Source organism: Leptosomus discolor, chromosome 5, assembly GCF_034619465.1.
Source record: "Leptosomus discolor isolate bLepDis1 chromosome 5, bLepDis1.hap2, whole genome shotgun sequence".
In the NCBI taxonomy this organism is placed as follows: Eukaryota; Metazoa; Chordata; class Aves; order Leptosomiformes; family Leptosomidae; genus Leptosomus; species Leptosomus discolor.
Window position 1 is genome coordinate 20947011 of NC_141395.1, and position 12943 is coordinate 20959953.

General features: G+C 36.6%; 1 protein-coding gene across 8 annotated transcripts in view; it reads left to right on the forward strand.

Moving 5' to 3' along the window:
• The window catches only part of LOC104351730 (sodium channel protein type 2 subunit alpha), a 54998-nt gene that overhangs the window by 16666 nt on the left and 25389 nt on the right, over positions 1 to 12943 (forward strand). For 3 of the 8 annotated variants that reach the window (XM_086465909.1, XM_086465911.1, XM_086465910.1), the window contains exons 11-16: positions 2596 to 2976; positions 3974 to 4106; positions 5662 to 5900; positions 6828 to 7001; positions 8642 to 8998; positions 10591 to 11070. In XM_086465909.1, coding sequence (XP_086322035.1) covers positions 2596 to 2976; positions 3974 to 4106; positions 5662 to 5900; positions 6828 to 7001; positions 8642 to 8998; positions 10591 to 11070 — 1764 coding nt within the window. Of the gene's footprint in view, positions 1 to 2595; positions 2977 to 3959; positions 4107 to 5661; positions 5901 to 6827; positions 7002 to 8641; positions 8999 to 10590; positions 11071 to 12943 lie in introns of all 8 variants that reach the window. The other 5 variants (XM_086465913.1, XM_086465912.1, XM_086465916.1 and 2 more) reach the window with 3 other exon arrangements.

Here is a 12943-nt window from a genome sequence, read left to right on the forward strand (position 1 = left end):
ATGTGATAGATTTGTTATGTTATCCCTTCTACAGTTTTCAGAGCTCCTCTCATTTGCCCACCTCCAACTCTCCCCTCAGCACAAGTCCAGCTCTCACATCCATTCTATCCTTTTTCTGCCCCTTTGTGTGCCTCAATCTGCTTCTTCTTTTTATCCTCACCTTTGATTCTCCCTGGACTTTATGACTTGCTTTCTCCCTGTTTTTAGTCACTATTATTAAACTCATTCCATCCTTTTTAATCATCTTCTATTACTGTCTCTGGAAAGCCTGTTTCATCACTGAATAGATCATGAGCATTCATATTCTCTTCATGTATCACTTTCCTCAGCTCCCACTCTCAAAGAAGCTCAGACCTCTTCATCCAATATTTTCTTAAGGACTGGCCTCCTCAGATCAGACTGTGGTGGGAATATAATTTTTCTAGCTTCCTATTTCTGCCAAGTTAACTCCTCCTTCCACTTGCTTCCTAATGTACTTCCTTTTTTAATAGTACTGCATCCTTTCCTCCCCTCCCCCTTGGTCTGCCACCATTTTTTGTTGTTAACTGTCTAACTAATCTCTGTAAGACTTCATTGCTGAATTTAGTTAGTTCGTGATTCATTCTGTTCCTTATACAAATTTTCACACCTATGTCCACTGACTTCAACTTCATGTTGAAGACTCATCTGATCCCTTAGATGCATATTCTTGCTTGTGTCTTCATTCAAACTGCAGCCTTATTCAGCTGCAGCTCAATTCATCCATCTTGTAAGAAATGAAGCATTCCTCAAACAACTTGCTTCTCTTACCTTTTCATCAAGTTAATTTACAGCTGTTTACTATGACAGTCTAGCAATCCTCTCTCCTATCCAACCCTAGTTCCTTTTCACTCTGGATTCTAGCCACTCAACAGAAGTTCCACTCACCAGTTTTTAATAAGCTTTTCCTAGACAAAACTCAGGTTTATATCTCATCTTTGACATTTTCCTTGACATTTCACTTGCCTTCAATGTATTTTACCATTGTGTTCTTCTTGAAAACGTAATCTTCCTAACATTCATGATTTCATCTCCTTTCAATTCTCCTGGTTTAGTTGTGCTTTAGAAGATCCTTTTACCCCTTTGACAGTTTTCTAAGGGATGTCCAAAAGGCCTTTTGCTATTTCCCTTCTCTACCTCTTTTTTTTTTTTTTTTTTTTAAACTCTACTCTGGACCCACAACTGTGAATAATTTTAAACTTGGACCTCTTTCCATGTCCCAATTCCTGCTGTATTCATCAAGAATGTTGTTGCAAAGAGCACTAACCTATCTCATTGCTTTTACCTAATCTGCTAGTAAACATATCTACCTAAAGATATTTTTTTAATACCATAAAACATACTGTGCCTAAAGTTCTTCCCAACCCACCTTGTCTACTTACAGTAAACAAGTCAAGTCCCAGCTTTGACTGACCCATGCCAGCATCTATAACCTCCTGTTAAATTTTCAAACTAGTTTCTTTGAGCTCTTTCTGGTATGCTGCCCCTCATGCTTGGAAGAAGCTCCCATGAGTTTCCACAGAACACTTCATTGCTTTCCTCAAATCCCTCTTTAAAACTCTCTTTTACCATGCTGCCTACAGAAAGCTTGACAGGGAAGTGACTTCAGGTGAGCTAAGACCACTATTTATCATACCATCAATTTTGCCTCCTTGTACTCCCTCTCTTTTTGTATCCATCTGTTGTGTTACGCTTAGATGATAAGTTCTTTGCAGAGTGCCTTTTTGTTCTGCATTTTGCAGTACCTAGAACAATGGGGCTCAGGTCCATAAAGATAAGTTGCAGAAGAGAAACAAAGACACTGCTTCGTTATGTATCATCTCTGCTGTTCATAGAGGTCTTGGGTGAAATCAAATGCTGATGCTAATCAAGTCAAGAGAATCACTGCTATGATTTAAAGAACATTGTATAATTATTTGCAAGATTAGAGCATTATTTTGACTCTGATCCTGAAAAGATCCTCCTATAGCAGAACATTTACTCACATGAGTAAACTGATGAAGATTAGTGAGACTGTTCATACAAAATTACAGGCATATCTTTGCATATTCAGGATAGCTAAGACTTTAAAAAAGAAATAAAAACCTTATTGTGGCCTACTTGAATAGTATCTGAAAAAATATGTATGTTTTCTGAACTAGGTGGTACTTGGGAGCTACCTCTGTGTGCAGACTGAGTCACAGGAAATTTGCCTAAAAGTTTATTTACTCAACCTCTCAGACTAATGCCAACCTGGGGTAAATGGTGTCTAGACGTGCTTATTCAGTTTATGAACAGTTGGTGATAAAACAGGCAGAATGGCAGAGGAAACAATTCTGTCAAGCAGTTTCTTTTACTCTAATTAAACCAATTGATTTCATGTATCCAAAGTAGTAAAATAATTAGTCTTTGTCTGTCACTTATGTGCTCTTTGTTTTCTACCCAAAAGGGAGTGTATTAGGGGGGTTGTACCAGTTCATTTCTTTGTAGATTACCTTACCCTTTAAGACATATTAACACTGTGACTTTTTACTCTGTATAAAACATTATATTTAAACAGATTTTCATCTGACAATCGTTGTTTTTATTTGCCTACAGTCTTTGCTGAGCATTCGCGGCTCCCTGTTTTCCCCAAGGCGCAATAGCAGAACAAGTCTTTTCAGCTTCAGAGGTCGAGCAAAGGACGTAGGATCAGAAAATGACTTTGCTGATGATGAGCACAGCACTTTTGAAGACAATGAGAGCAGAAGAGATTCTCTCTTTGTTCCTCATAGACATGGTGAACGGCGCAACAGCAACATTAGTCAGGCCAGTAGGTCATCCAGGACAGTACCTCCACTTCCAGCAAATGGGAAGATGCACAGCACTGTGGATTGCAATGGAGTAGTTTCTTTAGTCGGTGGGCCGCCAGCTTTGACGTCACCTACTGGACAGCTTCTGCCAGAGGTGATGATTGATAAAGCAGCCACTGCTAGCAACGTAAGGAAGTCCGCAATAGCTCAGGCATGATGTCGTCTCCCTGTATGATCAGCTACTGTTTCTACAAAATTTAGTCACTTGGCAATGATTCTGTTTCTGGCCAGGCTGTGAATGCTCCTTTCATATATTCCAGTTATAAGCTAAAATAGAAACTAAAATTGTCTAGCTCTCTTTAACTAAATATGTGAAAATATATGCTAATTTATTGACAATTAACAGAATAGCATAGTAAACCACTGAATAAATGTAGTATGTGTTGATTCTTTATGCTAACTGAAGACTTAATTGGAAGGTTCTGTATTTGTACATCAGATAGCATATCAAAATGAAAAAAAAATTTATTTACTTAATGGAATATATTAAATGAGTATTTAACTTCCTGCTGACCATATATGAAACTTTTGATTTAAGACTTATAGTACAACTTACATGGGTTATGACAGTGTTCCTGTAACATAGTTAATTTTTCTTGGGTTTTTTTTTTTTTGGAAACGTCAACATTGTTAAATATTTTTTCTTTTCTTTTATTTGAAAACATTTTATCTTGTTTGATAATTCTTAATTTGAAATTAAGAATTATCATAAGAAAATACACTTACTCCTTGGGCTTTTACTGCTAGCTGTGCTGGCTGTGCATTTTCATGTTCAGAAAAAGACTTCACTGCCTAATTAGAAAGGTTTCTACAGCAGAGCTCATTGACAAGCATTTTGGAACTTTTTATAGTCTAAAAACCGTTTATAGTCTAAAATCTGTTTTAATGCCTCAGCCCTGTTTCAGCAAAAAACATATTCTTTAAGCACCAGTCCGATCCTACTGATGTATTTGGCTATTTACTATATACAAAGTTAGGCATGCGTTAGTCTATTGCAAAACCACAACAGAAATGGAGCGTGTTGCAGGACAGCAGAGTGTTTTAAGTCATTATACTTCTATGATAATTTACAGTGCTATTAAATGAACAATCAATAGGCTATTTTATCAGTGTTTTATTTTTAGGGCACTACTACAGAAACTGACTTAAGAAAGAGACGGTCTAGTTCTTATCATGTTCCTATGGACTATCTAACAGATCCTAGTGCAAGGCAAAGAGCAATGAGTATAGCCAGCATGCTTACAAACACAATGGAAGGTATGTAACACAGAATTTTTGTATGACATAAAGTGCTATTAAATGTATGATCCATTAAGTAGTAGTGGTGTTTTAAGGCAGCTATTTCAGCCTAAAAGGTATAGGCAAGGTGAGATTTGTATATAGAGTTATTATTTTTAAAGATGGGCTGATATATTTGGAAGAGCAGTCAAGCTTTCAATATACTAATAGGTTTGGGGTGGAAGCAGAAAACTTCCAAGTTAAATGCAAGCAGAAAGCAGTTGATCAATTCAGTGTTTCTCTAGAGAAGTTAAGTTTTGGGGTAAAAGCTCTCTTTAGGTTACTAAAATGCCTATGCTTCTTGCAGTAAAAAATCCCCTTCTAACAATTCAACAGACGTACTGTTTCACAAAGGAAGGATCATGTTGTTCTCTCTGTAAGGCTAAATACAATGAATCTGAATCATGGAATTAAACAACTACTTATAAGAAAGGGCAAAACATCACTTTGAATCTTAAATGACTATGCCTAAAACAGCAAATAGGAAGGTAATAATAAGCAGTTTTGCAGATGTGGACCATAATACTTTCTAAATAGTTGTCTGACTTCAGGTTTTTTCTAAATGTTTATCTTTCATGAGGAAACTTTTAAATACTTTATTCCTTCTATGTATAGAGTTTTAGAATGGTTTGGGCCCTTAAAGATCATCTAGTTCCAACGCTCCTGCCATGGGCAGGGACACCTTCCACCAGACCAGGTTGCTCCAAGCCTCATCCAGCCTGGCCTTGAACACTGCCAGGGAGGGGGCAGCCACAGCTTCTCTGGGCAACCTGTGCCAGGGCCTCACCACCCTCACAGTAAAGAATTTCTTCCTAGTATCTAATCTAAATCTCCCCTCTCAGTTCGAAACTGTTACCCCTTGTTCTATCACTACCCTCGCTGATCAGGAGTCCCTCCCCACCTTTCCTGTAGGCCCCCTTTAAGTACTGGAAGGCCACTATAAGGTCTCCCCAGAGCCTTCTCTTCTCCAGCCTGAACAACCCCAAATGTCTCAGTCTGTCTTCATAGGGAAGGTGCTCCAGCCCCCTCATCATCTTCGTGGCCCTCCTCTGGACCTGCTTGAGTAGGTCCACATCCTTCTTGTGCTGGGGGCCCCAGAGCTGAATGCAGTACTGCAGGTGGGGTCTCACCAGAGCAGAACAAAGGGGGAGAATCACTTCCCTTGACCTGCTGGCCACGCTGCTTTTGATGCAGCCCAGGATGAGGTTGGCTTTCTGGGCTGCGAGTGCACATTGATGGCTCATATTCAGTTTTTCATCCACCAACATCCCCAAGTCCTCTGCAGGGCTGCTCTCGATCCACTTATCACCCAGCCTGTATGTCAGATTTCTAAGGCAACTTTCTGGTTTGCATCCTATGTGGCATTTGCTTGTGAATGTTTTTTTTATCTACTGAATATTTAGTATTCTTTTTACATAAGATTTAAAACATAGTGGAACATTATTTTGAATTGTAATTTATTTTGACTGACAGTACCTCAAGGAAATGGAACACAGAAATATGTTTAAAATGTTATTTTCATTTTTCTCTCTAGAACTGGAAGAATCCAGACAGAAGTGCCCGCCATGCTGGTATAAATTTGCTAACACTTGCTTGATTTGGGACTGCTGTACTCCCTGGCTGAAAGTCAAACATATTGTAAATTTGATTGTGATGGACCCATTTGTTGATCTGGCCATTACTATCTGCATTGTCCTAAACACCCTGTTCATGGCCATGGAACACTATCCAATGACAGAACAGTTTAGTGGTGTGCTTTCCGTAGGAAATCTTGTAAGTCTTTCGTGATGTGCCATGTATGTGAAATGCCTGTTTCTTAAATAATTCTTCTGTGACCTATGTACATGTGTTTAAAAGAAAGGGTTGACTAGATATTCATAAGCTCGGGATGGCTGAATTTAAATTTATGCTGTGCTGAATTTAAATTTATGCTCTACTGAATCCCTCTTTGTTGACTTTTGTGGATTTCACCACTCTTGCTTTGTGGAGCAAAAGATAGTAAGATTTATTGAGTCAATATGGATTTTGATTTTTAAAACCTTCATCTTCTGTCACTGAAGCTGGTTAAAGGAATTTATCTACTATTTTTTCTTGGATATATACCTACAAATCATAAAAACTTTCAGTTCCATTCCCACACCTCTTCTGCCCCTCACTAGCACATCCTGAGGTCCTGGGTGTTGACAGAATTCCAGAGGGGAAAGATCTAGTAAGAATGACAGATTTACTGCAAATCTGCAGGAAATGGTGAAATGGTGACAATGCCTTCCGCAGGTCATCCTGAAGAATAGTTCTGCTCAACTTTCATTATAGTTTTTTTTCTTAATAAAATTATTGTCTGTCTTATAAACTTATCTTTATCCCTAAAAGCCCCAAGGGCAAAGATGAGATCTAAGGAGGAAAAACTGAACATTAAAATCAGAAGAGATTGTGTGTATCAGTATTTATACATGCATATTAGCAGGCTAGATAAAAAGCATATTTTTCTGATTTACCTCTTTTTGTTTGGAAACCCAACATTGTGATGCATATGTAAGCTTCAATCGGAATTTAATTCCTAACCCCAATGTATATGGAGAAGCTATTCAGATTTATCATGGATTGCTTGCTGAAGTATAACTTAGCAGAAGTTGATACCATTAGTTTTTTGGTTTTTTTTTTCTCATTAAACTGGACTAAGAAACTGTATTTTCTTTGCAGGTGTTTACTGGAATTTTCACAGCAGAAATGTTTCTCAAGATAATTGCCATGGATCCTTATTATTATTTCCAAGAGGGCTGGAATATTTTTGATGGTTTTATTGTGAGTCTTAGTTTAATGGAGCTTGGCCTTGCAAATGTAGAAGGATTATCTGTCCTTCGATCATTTCGATTGGTAAATATATAAAATAAACCACATTTCTATATTTCTCTATTTGTGCATGTATGTTGTGCATTTTTAGGTGGCATCTATTACATCAATTTTGGTTTACATATTATCTTAGTAACGTCTATTTCTTCTTTAAGACATTGTCAACATCAATTCTGTTCTTGCAGTGAGTATACTTTAAGCATTATCTCTTTTTTAAATAGTAGTATCTCTTAGAGTCTTTTCTCCCTAGATGAGGGAATACAAAATGCAAGAGCCACAGGTCCTCACTACCTGCAACTGAAGATTAATAAATCACTTAGTAAATAAGGTATTAGTTAATAAAACTTTATTGACAGTTTTAGCTGACAGTTTCCATTACCAGTTTGCTTACATAGTTAGTTTCAGAAGGGAGTAGTGTTAAGATTTTTCTTTGGATAGGGATTTTTCATCACTACCAGTCCTCTCCTTACCATCTTCTGCAAGGGTCCAGCCACTGTCTAACGGCTTTTCTGTTTGGAAGTGACTACAATATCTCTGTCTATTATTAGATATTTCTGTCATGAATAGGAACTTAAAAACCTTGGTCTTGCTGAAGACTAGGCTAGTGTGCAAGTTGATGTTCAAATCCTCTTCTGAAAAGACCTACATAATAAAAGACATGAAGTTAGAGTTCCTAGTTATCAAGTTAAACTTTTGCCTTAAATAAAGCAAAAAATGTTTAATTTCTATTTAAAGTTAAGTAAACCTGCTTTAAAAAAAAAAAAAAAAAAAAGAGGCGGTTTAAATGAGTCCCTTTGCTGTTTCTCTGTATAGCGTTATATTGCTTTTTGTCCAAAGTCTGATATCTGTCTGGATTGACTTCTGTCTCAGTAATAGAATTCTGCCTTTAACTTTCCATCTATATATTTTATTTATGTCTCATCCATGAAATAAGATTTAAATTTAGATTCCTTTTAGTGTTCTCCTCTTTCAATTGTCTGAACACTTGCTGTATCTTTCCAAATAATTTCATTTTTGTCTGTTTCAAGTTGTACTTTAATCTAACACTTTCCTTTGTCTGTTTTTCTTATTGTTGTATGACAAACTTTGTAAGACACATTACGCTTGTTTTAAATGACAGAAAAGATATTTAAAGACACTTGCGAGTAACTTGTAGATCATTAACGGCTCTAGCTTGTTTCTCTTTCTAGGGAAACCGTTTCTTCCATCTCTCTTCCAGTTAAGACGAAACAGACCTGGAAGAGTCTATACACTTACAATGCTATTAAACGGATCACATTTCATATATACGGGTTTATTTTTAGTAATATTCTCTCAGAGTTAACTAAAGGAGAAAGACTGCTTTGTCCAACAAGTGCAACTTGTTTATAGATAATTAAAGTCACCAGAAGAGGCAAAGTCTGAACTGGAGACTTTGTGATAATTGCAATGTAATTGAAATGAGCATAGAGATGGTATTTTTGATTTCTTATGACTTGAATCGGGACTTAAGACTGCTGATGTCTAGTGCTGTACAAAGAACTGGAAACATAAATTTTGTGATTAAAGTTTCTAAAGATTACATGAGACATTACTTAGACACAGTTACTGAAAAATGAAATGTATAGCAATAATTTCATTGCAGTTAGTAACATGAATAACCATACTATTCTTCTGTTTTGCAGCTTCGAGTTTTCAAATTGGCAAAATCTTGGCCAACTCTAAATATGCTGATTAAGATTATTGGCAACTCAGTGGGAGCTCTGGGGAATCTGACCCTGGTGCTGGCTATCATTGTGTTCATTTTCGCTGTGGTTGGGATGCAGCTCTTTGGGAAAAGCTACAAGGAATGTGTCTGCAAGATCTCTAGCGACTGTGAACTTCCACGCTGGCACATGCATGACTTTTTCCACTCTTTCTTGATTGTGTTTCGAGTGCTGTGTGGAGAATGGATAGAAACAATGTGGGACTGCATGGAGGTTGCTGGCCAAACTATGTGCCTTACAGTCTTCATGATGGTCATGGTGATTGGCAACCTCGTGGTACGTAATCAGTGGGGATTTTTAAAAACCATTAGAACCATTTTTCATTATTTAGAAATCAGAGATGAAGACTAGAGAAGGACTTTAGGATATCATGTAATTCATTTGCCCTTTCTCTAAACCAGGTTCAAATATACCTTAATCATTTATGAAAAACATTTGTCTACCTTTTCTTTTAAATTTTCAGTAAGTTTATGACCTTTTTAGTAAGACCAGTGCTGAATTATGCTTATGTTTAAAAATGCCTTTTAAAAAAAAGGTCTAAGAAATCACCTTTTACAGCCAATTAAACTGACTGGGCTCAATAGTGATGGAAAATAGTCAGTCTTCATGACAACATTTGTAATACTTAAAGGCTTACTGTTTCCACTTTCAGACTTCTCTTTCTGAAACAAAATAAACCTAGCTGTTCATTTTTTCTCATAGGTGATGATTTCTAAACTACTTATCCCTTTTGCTATTGGCCTTTGAATTCCTTCCAAACAGCATTTTGGGACAAGTACCAAATAATTAAGAATAATTATACTTCCATGTCTTACACCAAACATTCCTTGTGGTATGTCCCCAAGTGAAATTTCTGTACCAACATCGCTTTCCTGATGCAGCCTATATGCCCTTTTCTGCAGTGCTTCCACCTTGCCAGTTTTCACACCTACTTTTTAGTTTTTGTAACCAACATTTCCACACTAGTACTTCAGAATTAAATGCCATATTGACTTTGAATCATTTCACCAATGTACCATGGTTATGCCTAATTGTAGTTCTTTCTTGTTGAATGCTAGCATCCCTTCTCCTTTTGGTATCATCCATGAGTTTTATAAATATGCTTATCCACAGGCATAAATACCAAGTTTAACAGGACTAACGTGAGACTCTTGTGGTATACCTTCTAAAATACTCTGCAAGTTTGAACAGGAAGAATTAAAAAATATAATTTAAATATTATTTTTTCATCAGTTTTGCATGTAGTCTGTCATAATTACATGTAGTCCAAATTTCCCTTGTATGTTTGTAAAATTTCAGGCGAGAAAGCTGAAATAGTTTCGTAAAATTGAGGTGTATCACATCTGTGGACTCTTTATCTCTTAGCTGGTTTTCCTGCCCAAAGCAAAAATAGACTGATAAATTCTTGGCAAATAAGTGAGTTTATTATATTCTGAATTAGAGTCATTGAAACTATGGTCTGTTGAACTGTAGAAGACTGGAGCCTGCCTGCATTCCTCTCGCTTATGAACACTACAGTGGGTATATCTTGCATAAATTACTACATCATGTTGTATCCTGCCTCCTTATGTCATTCTCCATTTTAAGGAGCAGACCTGCCCTGCTTCCAGTGTGTAGGAGAATGTCAAGGAACAGCTCAGATTTTCACCTATATTAGTCAAGTTAAACCAGCTAAAAATGTTTTTGGCAAGTTAGAACAAAATATAGGGGACAGGGATTATGGACTGGAAAGAACAGCAGGAAGGTGGGTTGAAATAAAGTGCTAGCTGTGAAATAAAAATTATGTCATATTGAACAACCCATACTGGAATTACTTTTATGACATAAAAATAAGAGATCCAGTACATTTTCTCCTTACTGTCTTTCAGGTACTCAACCTCTTTTTGGCCTTGCTGCTGAGCTCATTTAGTTCAGACAATCTTGCTGCTACAGATGATGATAATGAAATGAACAACCTACAGATTGCTGTGGCAAGGATCCAGAAAGGCATAGATTATGTGAAGAGAAAAATGCGTGAATTCATCCAAAAAGCCTTTGTTAGAAAGCAGAAAGTTTTAGATGAAATCAAACCTCTTGAAGACCTAAACAACAAAAAAGACAGCTGTATTTCCAACCACACAATAGTAGAAATAGGTAAAAACCTTGCCTATCTTAAAGAAGGGAATGGAACTACCAGTGGCATAGGCAGCAGCGTGGAAAAATATGTTGTTGATGAAAGTGATTACATGTCATTCATAAACAACCCAAGTCTCACTGTGACAGTGCCAATTGCTGTTGGGGAATCAGATTTTGAAAATTTAAATACAGAGGAGTTCAGCAGCGAGTCAGACCTGGAAGAAAGCAAAGAGGTAAGACTGTTTCTACATTTAAAATAGTGTGATGCTTTTCTTTTTTTCCTAAGGTTACTAGTGTTGAATTCAAATCTCTATTTGATTCCTGTATAACAGATATACAAACTTGTAATGGTATTTAAGGTAAATTGATGTAAAGGTATGGGTTTTGAATGAAATGGTAGTACAGTATTGCATTTAGAGTAATAACGAAGATGCATAAGACAATTTTTTAGAAAATTCATACTTTTTCCATTTTATTTAGTTAAATCATTAACAAATAAATGAACCAATTTAATAGCCCTGGATACCAAAAGTCTTACAAAATGTACAGGGGTTGTGCAAGTTTCTCCATCCTTATTTAATCAGTGCACTTTATTTACTCTTTCATCTGCTTTCTGGAGTGCCTTTAGTCAAATTAACAATTCATTCTAATGCTTTTAACCTTTTTGATATAGTCAAAATACCTCTAGATACATCATAAATACATTTGAATACCGGACCAACATCACTAAACAATTTCATATCAATCACTAATAATCCATCTGATAGTAGCAGAACCACTGAAGAAGTGAAGTAATGGCCTTACGGTGAAAAAGTTATGAAGCTTTCTATCTCAGCATAAGATCCTTTCATATGACTACCCATTGTCATTTCCAAAGCTTTAAGATATTTGAATCTGTTACCTGCTGTGACTGTAATAAAATGTACCTCTTTCTGGCACAACGTGGTGCCAAATGGACAAATCCAAGCTAGCATTTAGGTACGGTGGATACTGAAGCCATTATTGTTGTGTGAACCCAGTGCTCTGTGCTGCACAACTGTACATGGTGGAGACATGCCACCCCAAAGTGGACTAAGTCTGTGCTATGCTTAGTACTGATGCTAGTTCATTCAGCATTAGCATGGGTATTTTTGAACAGTACTGCATGCTACAGTGTAGACATAAACTAGCATAAAGAATTTTCATAAGTGATTTCCTCGTGCTTGGATCTGAGGGTGTAAATATGGCTAAGATTCTAGTAATTCTCACCCTGAGTTCTTTTTTTTTTGTACAGACTGCATCGCACATTTAGTCATGTTTTCTCATTTCTTATCAGAAATGTCTTTATCGTTCTTTTAAAAATATTTCTTTTTTTTCAGATTGTTTGTATTAGTGTTTATCTAACTCTTCAAAACCATGACTTGGGTGTAGAACAAAGCAGAAGTTATTGTAGTTTAATTGTTCTATGTAATGAAGAGGGTGATTATATGTATGTTTCTTGGTTTGAGTGTAGGATTTTGGCCAAATCTATTCTATCTTTGTACATAGCATAAGAAGACTAATCTTCTTCAGGCATGTTTACAGAACATAGGGCTAGTGCATTCTTCTGTCCTTCCATTGTTCTGCTGTTCCATTATTCTATTGTTGCGTTGTTAACTGTTTCAAAATTTACTGCTGCCAAAGGAGCAGCAAATTCTACTGCTAATTTGGTCAAATTCCACCTGTCGCTGAGATCATTCATAATGATTGCATATGACAGTAATGGCACAGGGTATTTTTCTTTTTGTAAATCGTGTAGTTTCTTGGTATACACCTGATCCTTCTGGGTTTGTTCTTTTTTTCCTGCTGATCATGATCAAGTCCATCTATCACTTGCAGCCTTTTCCCTGCTTAGCAACTAGTGATAGCCAGAGGACATACTGAAAGTGTGGGGATAAAGTGTCTGAAGTTCAATTCTAGGAAACAGAATACTTCGTATTTCTCCAACACAAAATATTTATTGCTGTCTTAGTGGAGTAACATATACCTATGTGTCATTCTGTATTTGTCTTTAAGGTTAGTATAGCATTTTTATTAGTTTCAAGGGTGCTGTCAACCTAAACCTATCAAACCTAATCATAAACTGCA